Here is a 16,755-nt window from a genome sequence, read left to right on the forward strand (position 1 = left end):
GCTTGGTGCTCCACAAAAGCTGGTCAAATGAGGATGTCTATATTATCTTCAGCCTGAGGGTGAAGTGGCCACAAAAACACTCAAGGTTTCTTAAGTGCGATCGTATTCTCCGTCATTTCAAAGAGGCACAGATACTGTGCAAACAAATCTGATTAAAATAAAAATATTAGATATTTAATGCAGTAAATGTTGGTTTGAAAATTAATGCACAAATTTGGAGCCTTGATGTCCACTTTTTTTTTTGCATTTTGACTGTCTCATACCAAATTATGACCAAGCAATTAAAGTTTTCTTTTTATTGCTTTTTTTCCCCTCTATATACTGTTAGGTTAGATTAGAAATTCTGTTTGCAATAAATTTCTACGCATATTTTTTTCAAGTCGAGTGAGACAGCTAGTTGAAGCAAGAGCACAGCCCTCCCCCTCAGTGAAAGGACAGTTGTGATGAAGACGGGCAGCTGCTCTTGTCTTCGCTCTCAGTGACAGTTAATGAGATTACCGTTGTTGGCTTTATCCTGCGTCGGTGCAAAGGGGGTCAATCACTGGATTAGCATCTTGCTGAAGTCATTTTATTAGCCTCTTTCTTCACTCTCATCACTTTCTAATATTTTCTCCCCACCCGGCAAAACATACTTACAGGTTTACAGATGACGTGACTCTGGTACGGAGTCGGAATATGGGGATGCATCGCTCTGCTGCCTTGGACTTGGACTGGACCCTAAACCTGTGAATGAAACACCTCGTGAGGGAAAAGGAGCAACCAGCATAGTGAAGGGCAGCCAGCCAAGACAGAATTTTGTGCCCGGTTCTTGGCAATTCATCCTCATGCCACTTGTAAATAACAAAGTGGGAGATGACAACACACTTGGCACAAACAAGGCTTTGGCTGATGGCAAAGCCCTGGTGGATTCTTTGATTAAGGTGAGCTTAATTCTATTACAGAGATGTTAACAAGGTGTCCTGTTGTTTTAATACTTTTTACTTTTGAATCATTTAAATAGGTAGACCATGCTTTTTATGTCACAAAGGTTATCCAAAAGCTAGTATAAATTCTCTAAATCAACACCAGATTTGAAATATATTTCCATTGACTAGTTAAGTGGCAAAAGAACAACCACTAGTGGAGCTAGAAGGGGGGCCGTGGGGGCATTGACCTCCCCAAGGTGCCAGACTAGATAATTTACTTTTGGGTTTTTTCCCAATTTTTTCTAGATTTCTTTCCCATATTTCTATTTTACCGAACCCCTGAAATATCCTTGCCCATCCCCATGGCCTATAAAAAAAAAAGAAAAAAAATGTGAGAACAAAACCAAGTTCATCCCTGTGGCTAAAACAGCACTTTCACTGAATAGGATTTTTTTTTGCTTCACTGCATCTTTGTGCTCATTCAAATATCTCGGTTGCTGTTAACCTACATTCTTTTTTGCACCGCAGATAATACACTAGCTTTATCAACAAAGGTCATGACTCGTGGCATTTGCCTTGATTTTTTTTTCTTTAAATATATATATAATACAGAATAAGCCATCTAGTTGTTTTTACCTTCTGAGTGTCATGATTTCTTTATCATTATTTTGACTCGGCGGAGGTGGTGGCATGCTATCGGCATCTAGCTTCATGCGTCGGCGGCTGCACTGACAGCTTACAGCTGCGAGATGAGTTGAAGCAAACCAGAGAGAGGGCCCGGACGTTGGCCACCACCATCTGTCAACATCTCACCTTGCATCTTCGTGACAAGAGCCTCCCTGTGGAGCAGCGCAAGGAGATGGAGCTACTTTGGGTGTCCTTCTCATCCAGCCTGGAGCTCCTTCATATTGACATGTGCAAAGTTTTCAACATGGGAGACATCTTCACTCTTGCTGAGTGTCCTAGTTTAGTCCAAACTGGCCTGCAAGGTAAAAAAATAAAAATTGATTATCACCTTTGTGTATTTCAGAAGGTTCATTTGGAATTGATTAATTGGGGCGAGCTTGTCTGCCTCACAGTCAAGACGATAAGATCGTGATTTTGAGCATTCAATCTCCAATTTAAGGTTAAAATACTTTTTTGTCATTATACAGGGGGGAGCAGTGAAGTGGCTGCTCGAGCTCTCAGTCTACCAGACCTGAACTGCGCTCTGAACCCCAATGACCTTGAGAACCAGGACCGCAAGACCATGGAGTTGGAGATCAACCAAATTGAATACATGATTGATGACATGGAAGCGAAGGTGAACGTATTGCGCTGGATGGTGGAGCCCCACGGGTCGCTGCCTACCGAGCCACAAGGCAGTGTTGACAGCGCCTCCCTGGCCCTGCTCTCTGTGGACGAGGAGCAGCTTGCCGGCCGGCGTGATCGCAATGTGGCACTTTTATCGCTGTGTGCGGTCATTTTGGTGGCAACCACTTTGTCTATCTGTATCTTCTTCTTCACATGAGTAAAAACTTGATGTACATTTGACATTTTTTTTGTCAATACCTGTGAATCTCAGTAACAGGTGGGTAGAGTAGCCAAAAAGTACTGTTACTTTAGTAAGTATTATGACAAGCAAAAGTGATTTATTATGTGCATGAACATCCAATAGACATTCTGTATATATTAAATAGTAATATGTAAATTCAATTTAGGCAAATTCAGCCACAATAAATGCAATTACAGTCTTCACACATGTAAAATAGTGCAATATTAATGAAAACTTTGCTTATGTGTGGTGCTGTGGAGACTGTGTGGAATTGGTGTGTGTAAAAATATTAATATTATCCCCATTGACAACAGTGCCAGTGGATTTTTGTAACCTTAAATGCATGGAAATTTCCTTGGTCTTGTTTGTCTTTAAAATTACTACTCACCATTGTAAAAGGAGTTTAAAAGTGGCCCATCATCTACCTCCCCCATCCAGTAGCAGAGCTGCATATTTAATAAAGTGCCTGTTTGCTAAAGTGCTAGTGCATGAATTTGCGTATAAAACAAATAAAGGAGGGTAAAAGCATCCTTGTGGAGAGTCTGTGTTTGTTGTCATGACAGCTAATTCTGATATTCTAGATTAGAAATTAATGTCTGAAAACGGTTTCAGTGACATACTTCGTGGCTGCTCAAAAGAGTGAAAAAATATTATTAAGCTTGGGTTTAAACGTGGTCAGGGCAATAAATGAAAAAGCAAGAAAAGAGTCAAGTTTTTGTACCAATATTGGAATTTATTCTGAAAGGCCAAAACGGATGTGCGTAAATATTTCCGAGGTTTTGAAAGGCGGAAGTAGTTTTGCTCATACTGTCGTGGTGATTTAGTTTGTCTTTTACGCTCTTGCAATGGTGCTCAAACAATGTCATACGAGTCTCAGGATTTTTGTTCTTTGTCACAATAAAAAACGCTTTAGTACAGACAGCGTGAAATTTAGCAGGCGTCTGTCTTGGAACGTTTTTCCTATCGATCTTCGTCGGCCACATTTTAAATCCTCGGCAAGTTTCCCGAGTTCTTCATCTGACACAGTGAGGCGACGATACCTGCACCTGTCCGCAAGAGGTGAGTCAGGTGACGTAAACATCTTCCATCGTTTGGAATAGTAGTGAAAATGTCCTTAATTTTCCCTGTAAAAGATTGAAGTCACTGGGGCTGTTTGATCTTTCACCTTTTTTAAAACTATTTGTCCATGCAATGTCCTTTACGAGTGTGACCTTCAGCAGGGACGTTCATTGAGATTCTATAAATGTTCATTCCCCCCCAAATCAAAATGACAACTGTATTAGTATTTACATAATACGCCAGTTCCTCTTTTTTTTTTCTGGTGCAGCTGACCCCGCCTTAGAGCATCATCAAAAAATGTCATTCCAATTAAAGAGTCTTGTCAATTAAGCAATGTTTGAACAATAACTTGTCAACATTGCTTTTAGAGAACAATTCTGTCAGCCCCATCCAGTCTGATGTGCAGACGGATGTTCCTAAAGTCCGAAAGCTGTTCTTTGACACTCATGCGGTGGTTCGACTCCTTGAAGAGAACGGTAAAAGTCGCCGCCACTGTTTTTTTTAACGCTATTCCTCTGCTTTTGACGCCGCAATGTTTCTTTTAACAGGCTTTACGACTCAAGAAGCCGAAGCCTTAATTAAGGTTCTCTTGAACATGACCAATTCTACTATGGACACTATTTACAGTGACATGGTAACCAAAGTACAGCAGGTAAAAGTGTCTAATTTGGAATGTGTTTGTGTGTATGCAATGCTGCAATTTATCTTAATTCCATTTGTGTGTCTTCGTTAGGAAATAATGATGCAGCGTATAATGTCTCAAATAGCAGCCCTAAAGAAGGACATGGTCATTCTGGAGAAAAGTGAGTTTACTACATTACTGGCAGAGAATGAGGTAAGTATTTTGAGGAGCTATAATGTGTCTATTATTCTGGTTATGTGATATAGTGTAGCTATACCAGAGAAGCAAAAATATTATTACCAAGAATATTATCACTTTCCAAAATATTAATGTTTCAGAAATTGAAGATCCAGCTCTGGCAGCTTAAGGTGCAACTAGCTGTAAGTAAGAATATGATTTACTCAAAGTTGAATAAGTTGAACATTTATTTGCTTTCAATTCAGGTAAGTGTATTTATGTTTTCTCATACGCTGTGTCTTTTTTAGGATGTGATGAATAAAGTACGCTCAGACACACTTTTGGACATGAATTTAGAGAAGACTCGTGTGAAAGAACTGGTAAGTTCCAACATCTTGATCATTTATGCTTAGAATGGGAGTTAATGGTAAAAGGTGATCCTCATCATTTTTCTATTTTCAGAAAGTACACCATGAGAAGAAACTTATGGAAACACGGACAGAAATTTTGGAAATGGTTTGTACATTGTATCATGTCCCTTAGTCACTACCAAATCATCTTCCTTCCATCTCATTAAGCACAAAGCATCTCTCTTTTTTTATCCCATTGTTTCTTTCTAACAGACTTCGGAGCAAGATCGTCTTATTACTCAGACCAACATGAAAATTGACACTGAAGTGGCGGGTTTGAAAACCATGCTCGAGTCGCATAAATTGGACACTATAAAATACCTTGCAGGTGTAATGTCACAGTCATTATATTGAGAAATAAATCCTTTCCACATGTGTCAACTATTAAACATCTCACTGCATTCATATTTTAATTTGATATATACCATACAGCAGATACTTAGACTAATTATTTGCTTTTGTTTCTCCTCTAGGTTCAGTGTTCACTTGTCTCACCGTGGTCTTAGGTTTCTATCGTATCTGGATGTAAAGAGCACTCGAAAGGAATTATGTGACTTTATATTCGGCACATTCATGCACTGACCTTATTTTAATGGACTCAAGTCGAGCATAAGTCAAGGTCTGCAGCAAAGTCTTCCAGTTGTTTGCCAGCGACATTCCACTCAAGAGATGGCTGAAGGCTGTTCAAGGCAATGGAAAAATAAACAATATCTTTTAGTTTTGTATGAAATCTGACTTGTGTATTTATGATGATGGTTCAGCTAGACTTCCACTTCACATGCTTATCATATCTTGATTTAACTTGCACTCTATTGTTAAAGTGTAATAAAATGATGGTTACTCCACTAAATACTAAACTGTGTGTATTTTGGAAATAAATCCATTTTAGCATTGGTACATGAAAGTGGAACATAAAGTGAGCAAAGCTTCCTAAACATGGTTACATTGTGGCATATGTTTTCCAAGTATTTGCTCTATAGATTTATTCTCACATGGATGATGTAATTATGAAAATATATTAAATATAAAGCAGTACAGGCACACTGTAAAGTTCTTACACTAACAACGCCATCATTTGTATTGCTTTTATTTTGGTACGAGGTTGAACTGGAAGTATAAGAACTACCGGAAAAGCCAAACCATGGGTTACATGTGTTTGCTACACTTAACATGGTCCGGTGAACAATGTGCCATTTGATTTTGAATTTTACACAGAAATGTAATTGTTGAAACATTATTGGTAGCAATTTATGCTAATTGTATCACACGACAACTAGGAATACATGGAGGGAATTTAGCTAAACAGCTTAGCTAACTTTAGAGACGAGACGTGAGTAATTGGCATTAAATTAAGCATTACATTCACGATATTTTAGAACATTTGTAACCGTGTCCTGTTAAATTTACAATTCTGAGCTTTTAATGACTGCCTCGGTGTTATAAATGGCTAAAGTATGTGAAATGTGTACAGGCGCTGTATCCTACCGTCGTCATGGCTGATGCGTTCAGTAGCAGCTCGGAAAATGTAATACAGCGTCAGGTTGATGTCCAAGAGACGAGGAGAACACCTCTGGAAGAGCTTGATGAGTTCTATCAAATTCAGAAGACCTGCGAATTTGTCTGTCAGAATCACTTCAGCAAGGTTGTGACAACACTATACATGCAGTGAATTCTAAATATCTCATACTTATTTGTTTTGATATTTTTAAGGTTGCTCTTCAGTTTCCCGATGAACTTCTGCACGATTCCACTGCAATTGCAGCTGAGATTGAAAGAATTACCCAAGCCAAAGTGTTCATTCTAGGAGACACATCCTATGGAAGGTAATTGATGAATTATTTAAACATTTGATCTTGATAGATGATGTATTTGCCATATGGTGTGTTTTGGTTTGTTCAGTTGCTGTGTGGATGAGGTGGCAGCAGAGCACGTCGGAGCAGACTGCATCGTGCACTACGGCCGGGCCTGCTTGAGCCCATCTAAACGGCTACCTCTAATGTATGTCTTTGAGAAAGCAAGCATCGACTTGGACAAGTGCAAGTCGGCCTTCAGAGAACTCTACCCTGACACGCAAGCCCACATCCTCATCCTGTATGATGTCAGATACACACATGCCATTGGTAAGAGGAGTTTGTTTTGATGTTCAGATATAAACTAGATGTCATCTAAAGTACATATTAATTTCTTTCCTCTTCAGAAAATCTGGTGAGACAATTGTGTGAAGACTATCCAAACGTGGTTTCTTCCCAGCTTGTTGTGGAAGGCGAGCAGTGTTACAGCCACGGTCAGAGTAAAAAAGAAGATGATGAAGAGCAGCCTCGCATCCACTTTGGAAGGCAGTTATCTCTGAAGATCGGACTGAGCATTGAAGATTACAACATGTTTTATATCGGCCAAGATGGACCAACCTTACGAAACTTCATGATGACGTGGAACCGCTGCTCCTTCTCCTCCTTCGACCCCGTGACATCTACGGGAAGGATGGAGTCGGTTAGCGTCAACCGTGCGCTGATGAAGCGCTTCTACGCTATAGAGAGGGCGAAGGATGCCAACGTGGTGGGCATCTTGGTGGGCACTCTTGGCGTGGCTGACTACCTGGTTATAATCCAGCAGCTAAAAGAGACAATCCGTAATGCTGGCAAGAAGAGCTACGTATTCGCTATGGGAAAGCTCAATGTGCCTAAGCTGGCTAACTTTTTAGAAATTGACATTTTTGTTTTGATTTCGTGTCCGGAAAACTCGCTATTGGACTCCAGCGAGTTCTACCGACCTGTGGTGACGCCGTTCGAGATGGAAGTGGCCTGTAACAGGAGCAGGGAGTGGTCATCGGAATACATCACCGACTTTCGACATCTCTTGCCAGGTTTTGAATCCACTTTACAGAATTCCAACCCTCAACGTTTGTCTTCATTCTTTATGGCAATTTTGTCTCTAGGTGGACAAAATTACGTACCTCCGCCAGAGGGTCAGGAAGACGGTGACGACACGGACGTATCTTTAATTACTGGAGCGCTGCGGAGCAACAAGCTGGACCGCAATCATGAGTCCTCGCATAGCTCCTCACTTGTCCTAAGGAACCAGACGCTAACTGTGGCTAACACCAACTCCGCAGGTCATTAAAAAAAATTAAAATGCGTCAATGGATGTTTATTGATGCACAATGAAACGCTCAAATGTTCCTCGTGTCTTCTCAGCATCATTTCTGGCGACTCGGAGCTGGCGCGGTTTGGAGCAGAAGTTGGGAGAGACGCCCGTGGAGAAAGCTGTGGAGGGCAGGAGAGGCATCGCTATCGCCTATGAAGAAGAAGGAGGATAGTGGCAACATGTATGACATTGCTTTCAATTCTAAGGGGACAATATGGAAAATTGCATTTACATTTCATCACTGGTCATTCACAGGAAGTTCCTCCACAAAGGAAGCAGGAAAGATGCCAGTGTTTCCATTCGAATGTCCTTCCAACCAATCCTGGTTAACTACAGGAGGGAGGAAAAGCATTCCATCATGACTGAACAGTTAAAAACAATATGTTTAAAGAGAAGCCATCTCACTTTTTGAGATGAGTGTAATTTTATCTCCTTGATTAAAACCAAGATCCTCAGGATTTGTCGACTCGTAGGGGTGAAGCGCCACCAAAACGGTCTCATTGTTTTGTGGCTTTACTGCGGTTTCCTAAACAGGATCATGCAATTAATTTATTTTTAAAAAATATATTGGCATTTAATTGTACATGTACTGACTTCTTTGGTATTACACCACAATTTGAGGCGCTTGTTATGGACACTCCAAACGCTCTCCATGTCTGTATCATCATTCATGGCACTTGTCGCATCTGATGATAACCTACATTAAAAACAAATTTACATTTAATCACAGAAATTGTCAGAATATATTTTTTTAGGCATATTTTACCTTAATGTGACTGACATGGGAGACACGTTCAGTTTTTTACTGATCTTTTCAACCAGTGTCTCGTAAGTGGAGCCACTCTCTAATGACACTGCAAAGTTGAATTTGTAAATCACTTTGACGACACACAAGTTGTCCGCGAGCTGGCCTTCCTGAAGCAAAAAAAAAATCTGCAATCATTTAGAGAAGTCCTCTATATATTTCTTTTCCTGATTGCACACCTTCTGTTGTAAGTCTTCACTGCTGGTGTCATCACGAACAAGCCCTGATTAAAATATAACGTGTGAGGATTTGCTTAGTCAATTATTTTCTAATTCAAATATTGCTTACCTTGTTTCCTTTCTGGCCTGGTTGGTGGTACCCGACTCGGTGGTTCTGATAATTCCTGTTTTCCAATAAATACAGATGAGAAAATAATGAGGATTCACTAACCAACCGATAAATGTTCTGAATATGGTAACAAAGGATGCTCACGTTCTTCTGTTGAGTGCCCAAGGACATTTCCAAAGGCTCCAAGTAATTATAAGGAACAAGACCATTCTGTATTTAAATCATAGTTAAATTGGAAAATGAATACTTTGTTTCATGCACAACAACTATTAGTGTGAGGCGGCAGTCTTACTCTCCCGTTGAAGATAACCGAAGCCCAGTTGTCCGAACCTTTCTGCAGGACAAAAACAATATTCCCCGGGACAACGGCAAGTTCATCGCTTGTCTCGGGTATAAACTCGTATCGCACGATGTGAGCGTCTCCTTCCAAAGCCCTTCAAAGAGAGGCAATCTTTCATGTATTCATGTATTATTTTTTTTTTAAAATGACACAAATACGCCAACAAGCCTGCCACAGTTACATTCATCCAATTTTACCTCAGAACTTCAGGCTCCTTTGGACTTGAAGGTTCCTGTTCAACCTGTATGGAGGGGAAAAATCAATTTCGTAATAGCATATGCTACATTATTTAATCAAGCATTACCTGTGGCTGTAATGGGGCAAACCCAGAGAATTGATCCTGGGGAACGACAGAAGCAACCACCTAAAAAAATAAAAATATGCAAGGTCAATTTAATTCAAGTTTGATGTTGATTTTCTTTTTTAATTACTTGGTATAGGATCTAATACCTTGGCTTTTCCTAAGTAGTCCTTTTTCTCCAGTTCAGCAACATAGTTCTTATTCGGTCTAAACAGCACAGTGGATGGGAACTCGACGGCTTTAAAAACTTTTTGTCTCTGGTGGTGAAATAAAATCAATATTTGATGTTAATATTAAACAAGTAGCTGCTTTGTTTTGATATGACAAAGAAATTTGAACAGACCAGGATAGACTCCATCGCTTTATTGATGATGTTGAGCTTGGCGTCCGTTTTGTATTCGAGAGCCTTTGAAAGACTCTTCTGGGCTTTTTCCCACTGACCCAAGTGAGCCTCCGCCAGGGCTATGTTGTGCAGGACCTGGCGAATAACATTTTTTTATTTAAAGACCAAAATGGCATCTTAGAGTGGAGGTTCTAGTTGGACGTTGTTACCTCGCATGCATATAACTTGTATCTGAGGCCAAGCACTTTGTAATCTATCAGTTGGTTGCCCCGCAAAGCCTTGAGGGCGAGTTGGAAATCACCAACGCTCTCATCATACCTTGAGGGCAACACATCGGCTTGATTAATTGGAGGATGCTTAAAATATTATTGAGGCGACAAGCAGGCCTTACCTTTTTTTTTGATAAAAGGTCATCCCCCTTTGAAAGAAGGCGACCGCCAAATGCTCATCCTTGCAGATGCTGCAGTCAAACGCCTGAGACAAAAAAACGAATCACGCGTTACTTCCTTCAGAACAAATGAGAAATGCAAAGCCAAGCACCACTTCTTCTTTTTCACTAACTCGCACTTTCAGTCTACAAAATATCACGTACTTTGCTTTTTAAACAACCCAGACTTGACGAAATAAAAATCAGCTACTTTTTTCCTTTCCATACAGAGACACACATTACCTTTTCAGCAGCATCCAAGTTTTGGTTGAGAAGCTGGAGACAACCGATGTTGAAATAAATTTTGGAGTTTGGCTCCCGGATGGCCAAGAAAATTTGGAGTGCTTCAGTTAAATTGTTTCTGTCCACACACGTGACAGCGTCATCCCACTGGCGTAGAGTGTCCAAAAAAGACATTGCTTGTCACAGGGTAGTGTGAGCACTCAGTAAATGAAGGAAGCTCCTGTGATTTGTACAACAACGATGAGGAAGTGATGACATTCAGAGTTGACACACAGAACTACACAATCACTACTATTGTCAAATTGTAGCAATTTGTATCTTAAAGGCACAGATAATGGGAAATTCTATTCTGGGTGCAATTTGTGCCAGCTTATCAAAATGGTGAAAAGTATCAAAAGAGGAGAGAATAGCTTCAATATGTTGAGCGAGACAACTTTAAAGCATCTTTACTTCTATTTAAATATCTGCGGTGAAACAGAAATAATTCAACAATCATAAAAAAAATAATATTGTTATATTTATTTGTAACAAGGTCATCAAGAGTAAGGGATGAAAGAAAAATACACTTTTATTGCAGGTGTTATTATTATTTGGAATCACTTTTACAACAGTACTATGAAATTTTGTGTCAGAAAACACTAATTATTTAAGTCATCTTAGGACAAAAAGGTCTTGTTTCCATTTATAATTTTCTACCTAATTTTGGTCTGATTATTAACCTTAAAATAAGGGATTCTGGTCAAAATTAAGCCCAGAAACATAAATTGTTATTTTTTTATAATGAAACTGTGTCTGACATTACATAATATATTTTGTTATCATAGCAATGATAATTAAACTACACTGAAAATGTGAACGCAATTTGACAACGCTCTTATTTTGTAAGAAAAAAACGCATTTCCGGTATTCATCCGGCTGTAGTTGGTAACCAAACAAACATGGCTCTGCTTCATAATTAGATTACAGCTTTTTTAATGGCACGTAAAGAGATGCCTAGACAATATTATGCAAAAATTAAGCGGCATCGTGGCAAATACAAAGCCGTAAATGGGCCTTCGATGCATTCGTTGTATTTATGAGCGCTGCGTAGGCTTGCGTGACCGTGTTTACACTTAGCTAGCCCTCCTGTGGGCTAATGTAAGCTAGCAAGATGGACCTTGGAACAATGTTGTACAACAATTTAAAAGATGTTACGTGGAGTACGACGGCTTTGCCATTAGATCAACTTGTCAGTGCTTACAGATTGCCTCAAATCGTCAAGCTGGACAACGGTCAGTCACTTATTTTGACGCCCCCAAGTATTCGGAGCTAACTATGTTTTGATTGCTACTAATTGCGAGCAGTGTTTGTTGCAGTTCAAACTAAGTCGAGTTTCCGAGTTGATTGCATTGTGCCTTTTTGTTTACTGTTACACATGAGCACGCACGACAAAGTCCTGCAATTATGATATTCCTGGGAAGACGTCAGCGAAAAGTAATGATTGTCGACGACAGCTGCAGCCGGACGACTTGCAACACTTTAAGATTGCACACATTTTATTTAAAAAAAACCAGGTGGAAATCACCGCATATCTCGTGGAACTGATTCATATCAATAAATTAGCTGAAACCCATAGCTCTCAAAATCATAATAAATCACAAAATAGTTGAATTCTCAAGCCGTTCAAATCAAGTATCACCTAAAAAAAAAGATTTGGTTCTCAAAGTACCACCATTATGACCAAAATTAAAATACATTACATATGAAACTTTTTATTCCTTTCTAGGTGAGCTGGTCGAAGGTCTTCGAGACAATGACTACCTCTTGATTCATTCCTGTCGTCAGTGGACAACTATTACTGCTCACAGTCTTGATGAAGGACACTACGTGATTGGACCGAAAATAGAAATCCCTGTTCACTATGAAGGTAAGTTATATAATTAGCCTCAGCGATTAGTATGATCCCACTGAAGACAGCACTAGAGCTGGATTCCCATATTATAATTACGTGTGGAGCAACAGTACCATGACAATATACAAAATGACATTTCTTTCTTTTGAAAAATGATAAATGAAATTGAATTGCTTGCTTCTCCCCACTTCAGGCCAATTTAAGCTGCTAGAACAGGACCGAGATGTCAAGGAGCCTGTGCAATACTTCAACAGTGTGGAAGAAGTGGCCAAAGCGTTTCCTGAAAGGGTTTACGTCATGGAAGAAATCACATTCAATGTTAAGGTATGGCGATTGTTGACCCGCCCACTTAACTCTTGGTCGTCAATGTCATTTATATTGGTTGCACTGTGTGATTTCCTCTAGATGGCTTCAGGCGAATGCAACGAAGATACTGAAGTTTACAATATAACACTAAGCACTGGCGATGAGCTGACACTAATGGGCCAGGCCGAGATCCTCTACGCCAAGACCTCCAAAGAGAAATCCAGATTCAACACCATTTTCAAGAAGATCGGGAAGCTAAACTCCATCAGTAAGATGGGTCGAGGCAAGATGCCGTGCTTAATCTGCATGAATCACCGCACCAACGAGAGCATCAGTTTACCGTTCCAGTGCAAAGGTCGCTTCAGCACGTGCAGCCCGCTGGAACTTCAGATGCAGGACGGCGAGCACACCATCAGGAACATTGTGGAGAAAACGCGTCTGCCCGTCAACGTCACGGTGCCCGGCACGCCGCCCCGCAACCAGCACGACCTCCACCTGATCCGGGAGGGCCATCGTTACAAACTGGTCAACGTTCAGACCAAGACGGTGGTCGTGTGCTGCGTCCTGCGAAGCAACAAAATCATCCCCATTCATTTCCCTCTCAACACGGCCCTGCCTCGCTTTATTATTCCCGAGGAGCTGCTGCAAGGCGAGCTGTGGCTCGACACCATGGTGCATCGCTGGTTCTCATTTTGCCAGGAGCAGTTTGACATCGACGACTACTCGCGCGCCGTCCGGGATGTGCGGACGGACTGGACGGACGAGGGCAAGAGCCCCAAGAAGCAAAGCGGCGGGAACGGCAACTGCTGCGGCGGAACCTCCAACGGGTGTCCCAACAGCACGCAGGTCCCCAGCTCTTTGACGTACGCCCGGGACGAACTGACGCAATCCTTCCACCGGCTCTCGGTGTGCGTTTACGGCAGCAACCTGCACGGCAACAGCGAGGTCAACCTGCAAGGATGCATGAGCCTCTGCGGCGATTGGGCGCTTCTGCCCTCCGACAGCATTCCCACAGACTCGGCGGAAAGCTTTCCCGCCGAAATGTCGGACTCCCCCAACCAGCAGGGGTCCCTCGGCAAGTCCGACGTCCCGTACGAGGAGCTGTGGTTGGACCACTTAAGAAGCCAGAAGTCGTCTTTACCCGAGGACGGTCAAGCTGTCAACAACGGCTGCGCTACGACAGCCACGCCGTCGTGCCCGCTGGCGTGCCCTCTCGGCCCCGTCACCATTCCCGACGTGGCTCTCACGCCGCCGCCGGTTCCGCCCAAATCTGAAGCTGTGAGTATCACCCGGTGAATCGATTGCCTCGAGTTGTGCTGCCACTTTCTAATCCTACATTTCTAGGTGAAAGAAGAATGCCGCCTATTGAACGCCCCGCCGATTCCTCCGCGTAGTTTGAAACAGATGCCATCCGTCCCGATGCTCTCCAAGCCTCGGCAGCAAGAGACCCGCTCGCCAAGTCCAACCCTTTCCTATTACTCATCTGGCCTTCACGCCATGTAAGAAGTCACATCGTGATACATACTCATTTGCATACGGTTTTATAATGAAGAAAAAAAAAACAATTTCCATGCCTTGGCAACTCTAATTGTACTGTTTCATCTCTATATTTCAGTAGTGGGTCATGTGACCAAGAGGCATCTGAGCCGCAAGAGAAAAGCAGCACGTGCTACCCGTGTAAGTGGTCCCAACCTGCCTGTGGTGAGCCGAGCGTGTCGTTGCCCAGCAGCGCCTTGCCGTCCGACGGGATGTCTTCTAGGTTGTCTTGGCCCAACAACTTCAGCGGAGGAGATTGTCACGCTTTGGATGACTTTCTCCCAGCCGGCTGCCGCAGCTACTACAGTTACCCGAGAAACAGGACCGCCAATAACCCCAAAACTTGCAGCCTGGTGGATTTTGACAGCCGCGAGCGCTCGCACGGCGGCAAAAGCCTCGGGCTGCCCAACGTGTCTCGAAGCAAATCGTCCTGCGCCAAATCATCAAGTTACAATTCAGAAATGTACAGAGATGAATCAAAGGACAGATGCAACACAAAGCAAAGCCTCTCTTGCCCCATTCTACCGCCAAGAACAGCAAAGTCAAACAGTATGAAAAGGGGTTCCGATCGCGCATTCGGATCAGCCTGCGACGGTCAGCAGGACACCTCCATTTCTTGCCTCCCTACACAGCAGGAACAGGGAATCCAAGACCCAGGATCCACCTCGAATCGGGAAACCGCCTGCTCGATATCGGGGTCTCCCTCAGCGCACTGGCAGCCCCCGCCCAGCATGGCCGGCCTCTCCATAGAAGAAGTGTCCAAATCCTTACGCTTTATCGGCCTGCCCGACGACATTACGTCCCGCTTCATTTCCGAGAAGATCGACGGGAACTTGTTACTGCAGCTCACCGAGGAGATTCTCTCGGAGGATTTCAAACTGAGCAAACTGCAGGTGAAGAAACTCATGCAGTTCATTAACGGATGGAGGCCCAAGATATGACTAAAGCGGAGATTTGCTTTTCGATCAACTGCGTCTGCTATGCACCCCTCAGCCACAATGTGACCTTATTTCCCAGACACAACGTTGTGGGGGGTGGGGGGAACCCTCCTATCACCCTTCAAAATCTCTGACTGCTATTTGCAAACCAGATGGAATCATTTAGCACTTTTCATTGGGTTATTTTTTTTACGTCAGCAACATTGTTCTTAAAGTTGGAGCCAACAAATAATAATAAATAATAATAATAAAATAAATGAATAATTAATAATAATAATGATAAAAGAAAGCTGTTATCATTGATGGGACTGGCACAGGAAGCAAGAGTATCTGCTTAAGAAACCAAAACCAAAAAATATGAACTTCAACACACAAAAGGAACAATCATTGAATTCAATAGAATGTGTGTACCCCCGTTTAACGTTGCCATTTGATCACTTCTCACCTCTTTAACCATCTTCCTTATTTGATTGAATGTAACCATGTTTCTATAACTTGAGTCCAAGGAGAAAACACTGAATGTTCATAATGAGGTTACCACCTAATGCTTTAAAAGTGTTGCAGCATTGCAGCCATGAGAAACCAACAAATGTATTCCAGTGCAATAGATTATTCAAGGGCTATTTTTTTATTTGCCATGGCAGCAACATAATCTAAATTTCTGTATATTTGTTTCTCTCTACCTATTATAATGAAAGTAGTGAAGCTCTATAACAGTTACAAAAATCTGGATGGCCACCAATCAAGTTCAGCAAGTGTTCAAGATGATCCAATGGAGTCCACACTACCATGTCATTGTGCCTTTAATTACCAAACATAACGACTAACTTCTCCTCTTTAGCTATCATCTAAAATAAGCAAAATATGCATCATGCACTTTTATTGCCAGAACGGTTCAATCTAAGAAAGTAAACGCTGCACTTCAAGCCCCGCCCCCTCTCCCCACAACCTAAAATGGTACATTGTCATCCTTTTAAAATTGGTGTCCAGCGATGAAAAGATATTTTATTTTAGGTAAACAAATTTGTGCCCTCCTCCTTGCATGTGTATCGGCACCACACATTTGATGTCTTCAGCTAGAATGTATTTATGCGGTTCTTATATTCTTTTTAAAGAAAGTAAACTATGCAGCGGCGTATTTGGAACAAAGGTGCCTAATTGACAGAGGATTATAGAGGATTGCCCCCCCTCCCTTGTTACATGCTTATTTTGACTTTTCTAATATGCAAATATATTTTTAAGCGATTACTAATGTAAACTATTTTTTTAATGGAAAAAAGCTTCTCTTTTTATTTTGAAATTGCTTTCGTTTGCATTGTTTGTAACTCGGTGTGATTTATGGGTTCCGCAGCCACATACTTGTAAATAAGGTGAAAAATCTAGCAGCCTCAATTACATGACAATAAATATCAATACTAAGCAAGGTCAATTTTTACGTTTCCCCGAGACCTTTGTCGCAGCATTTGTATTTTTAAAGGAGACGTTT

The 16,755-nt window shown here is 41.6% G+C and overlaps 5 protein-coding genes and 1 long non-coding RNA gene across 8 annotated transcripts; 4 read left to right on the forward strand and 2 right to left on the reverse strand.

Annotated features, from left to right (window-relative positions):
* Window positions 1-414: 414 nt before the first annotated feature.
* LOC148380788 (uncharacterized) lies at window positions 415-5,484 on the reverse strand. Of its 2 annotated transcripts, XR_015854663.1 has the most exons (4): window positions 5,291-5,484; window positions 1,719-1,887; window positions 637-723; window positions 415-514 (listed from the first exon to the last, which is right to left on the reverse strand). It is a non-coding gene; the product is annotated as an uncharacterized LOC148380788 (long non-coding RNA). The 2 variants fall into 2 exon arrangements; XR_015854662.1 differs by lacking the exon at window positions 415-514 and having other exon boundaries at window positions 539-723; window positions 5,291-5,479.
* On the forward strand, window positions 447-2,967 carry rgs9bp (regulator of G protein signaling 9 binding protein). The gene is made up of 3 exons (XM_088363724.1): window positions 447-920; window positions 1,588-1,894; window positions 2,060-2,967. The coding sequence occupies exons 1-3, from the start codon at window positions 825-827 to the stop codon at window positions 2,413-2,415; spliced, it is 759 nt and encodes a 252-aa protein (XP_088219850.1). The 5' UTR covers window positions 447-824; the 3' UTR covers window positions 2,416-2,967.
* On the forward strand, window positions 3,208-5,564 carry mcur1 (mitochondrial calcium uniporter regulator 1). Its single transcript, XM_088363723.1, has 9 exons — window positions 3,208-3,498; window positions 3,867-3,974; window positions 4,047-4,150; window positions 4,232-4,333; window positions 4,459-4,500; window positions 4,606-4,677; window positions 4,760-4,813; window positions 4,921-5,035; window positions 5,181-5,564. Exons 1-9 carry the CDS (start codon window positions 3,285-3,287, stop codon window positions 5,234-5,236), a joined length of 867 nt encoding a protein of 288 aa, XP_088219849.1. The 5' UTR covers window positions 3,208-3,284; the 3' UTR covers window positions 5,237-5,564.
* A 248-nt stretch (window positions 5,565-5,812) lies between these two features.
* Window positions 5,813-8,902, forward strand: dph2 (diphthamide biosynthesis 2). 2 transcript variants are annotated; one of them, XM_088363722.1, is made up of 8 exons: window positions 5,813-6,037; window positions 6,179-6,349; window positions 6,418-6,530; window positions 6,607-6,827; window positions 6,905-7,570; window positions 7,643-7,819; window positions 7,902-8,032; window positions 8,107-8,902. In XM_088363722.1, the coding sequence occupies exons 2-7, from the start codon at window positions 6,200-6,202 to the stop codon at window positions 8,021-8,023; spliced, it is 1,449 nt and encodes a 482-aa protein (XP_088219848.1). In that variant the 5' UTR covers window positions 5,813-6,037; window positions 6,179-6,199; the 3' UTR covers window positions 8,024-8,032; window positions 8,107-8,902. The 2 variants fall into 2 exon arrangements, with proteins under 2 accessions (XP_088219848.1, XP_088219847.1); XM_088363721.1 differs by having other exon boundaries at window positions 5,826-5,880.
* On the reverse strand, window positions 7,834-10,840 carry ncf2 (neutrophil cytosolic factor 2). The gene is made up of 16 exons (XM_088363720.1): window positions 10,599-10,840; window positions 10,320-10,402; window positions 10,138-10,246; window positions 9,929-10,063; window positions 9,735-9,842; window positions 9,589-9,648; window positions 9,482-9,525; window positions 9,237-9,378; window positions 9,089-9,154; window positions 8,945-8,999; window positions 8,836-8,879; window positions 8,618-8,766; window positions 8,446-8,548; window positions 8,257-8,377; window positions 8,084-8,181; window positions 7,834-8,001 (listed from the first exon to the last, which is right to left on the reverse strand). Exons 1-15 carry the CDS (start codon window positions 10,770-10,772, stop codon window positions 8,090-8,092), a joined length of 1,485 nt encoding a protein of 494 aa, XP_088219846.1. The 5' UTR covers window positions 10,773-10,840; the 3' UTR covers window positions 7,834-8,001; window positions 8,084-8,089.
* Window positions 10,841-11,490: 650 nt separating this feature from the next.
* garem1 (GRB2 associated regulator of MAPK1 subtype 1) lies at window positions 11,491-16,698 on the forward strand. Its single transcript, XM_088363233.1, has 6 exons — window positions 11,491-11,869; window positions 12,364-12,504; window positions 12,683-12,813; window positions 12,895-14,073; window positions 14,140-14,294; window positions 14,411-16,698. Exons 1-6 carry the CDS (start codon window positions 11,749-11,751, stop codon window positions 15,270-15,272), a joined length of 2,589 nt encoding a protein of 862 aa, XP_088219359.1. The 5' UTR covers window positions 11,491-11,748; the 3' UTR covers window positions 15,273-16,698.
* Window positions 16,699-16,755: the final 57 nt, after the last annotated feature.

Source organism: Syngnathus floridae, chromosome 20 (genome assembly GCF_059516105.1).
Source record: "Syngnathus floridae isolate MCC-2025c chromosome 20, RoL_Sflo_1.0, whole genome shotgun sequence".
NCBI lineage: Eukaryota > Metazoa > Chordata > Actinopteri > Syngnathiformes > Syngnathidae > Syngnathus > Syngnathus floridae.

What these genes read in the sequence shown, in the direction of transcription:
- rgs9bp (XM_088363724.1), top strand. Translation starts at nt 825, where the DNA reads ATGCCACTTGTAAATAACAAAGTGGGAGATGACAACACACTTGGCACA. An exon ending in TGGTGGATTCTTTGATTAAG is followed by an intron (nt 921 to 1,587) that starts GTGAGCTTAATT and finishes GACTCGGCGGAG; the next exon opens with GTGGTGGCATGCTATCGGCA. An exon ending in AGTCCAAACTGGCCTGCAAG is followed by an intron (nt 1,895 to 2,059) that starts GTAAAAAAATAA and finishes GTCATTATACAG; the next exon opens with GGGGGAGCAGTGAAGTGGCT.
- mcur1 (XM_088363723.1), top strand. Translation starts at nt 3,285, where the DNA reads ATGGTGCTCAAACAATGTCATACGAGTCTCAGGATTTTTGTTCTTTGT. An exon ending in TGGTAACCAAAGTACAGCAG is followed by an intron (nt 4,151 to 4,231) that starts GTAAAAGTGTCT and finishes TGTCTTCGTTAG; the next exon opens with GAAATAATGATGCAGCGTAT. An exon ending in AGCTTAAGGTGCAACTAGCT is followed by an intron (nt 4,501 to 4,605) that starts GTAAGTAAGAAT and finishes TGTCTTTTTTAG; the next exon opens with GATGTGATGAATAAAGTACG.
- dph2 (XM_088363721.1), top strand. An exon ending in CTTTCGACATCTCTTGCCAG is followed by an intron (nt 7,571 to 7,642) that starts GTTTTGAATCCA and finishes TTTTGTCTCTAG; the next exon opens with GTGGACAAAATTACGTACCT. An exon ending in GGCTAACACCAACTCCGCAG is followed by an intron (nt 7,820 to 7,901) that starts GTCATTAAAAAA and finishes GTGTCTTCTCAG; the next exon opens with CATCATTTCTGGCGACTCGG.
- ncf2 (XM_088363720.1), bottom strand. Translation starts at nt 10,772, where the DNA reads ATGTCTTTTTTGGACACTCTACGCCAGTGGGATGACGCTGTCACGTGT. An exon ending in ACCTTTTATCAAAAAAAAAG is followed by an intron (nt 10,247 to 10,319) that starts GTAAGGCCTGCT and finishes GTTGCCCTCAAG; the next exon opens with GTATGATGAGAGCGTTGGTG. An exon ending in ACAAGTTATATGCATGCGAG is followed by an intron (nt 10,064 to 10,137) that starts GTAACAACGTCC and finishes GTTATTCGCCAG; the next exon opens with GTCCTGCACAACATAGCCCT.
- garem1 (XM_088363233.1), top strand. Translation starts at nt 11,749, where the DNA reads ATGGACCTTGGAACAATGTTGTACAACAATTTAAAAGATGTTACGTGG. An exon ending in AATCGTCAAGCTGGACAACG is followed by an intron (nt 11,870 to 12,363) that starts GTCAGTCACTTA and finishes ATTCCTTTCTAG; the next exon opens with GTGAGCTGGTCGAAGGTCTT. An exon ending in AATCCCTGTTCACTATGAAG is followed by an intron (nt 12,505 to 12,682) that starts GTAAGTTATATA and finishes TCCCCACTTCAG; the next exon opens with GCCAATTTAAGCTGCTAGAA.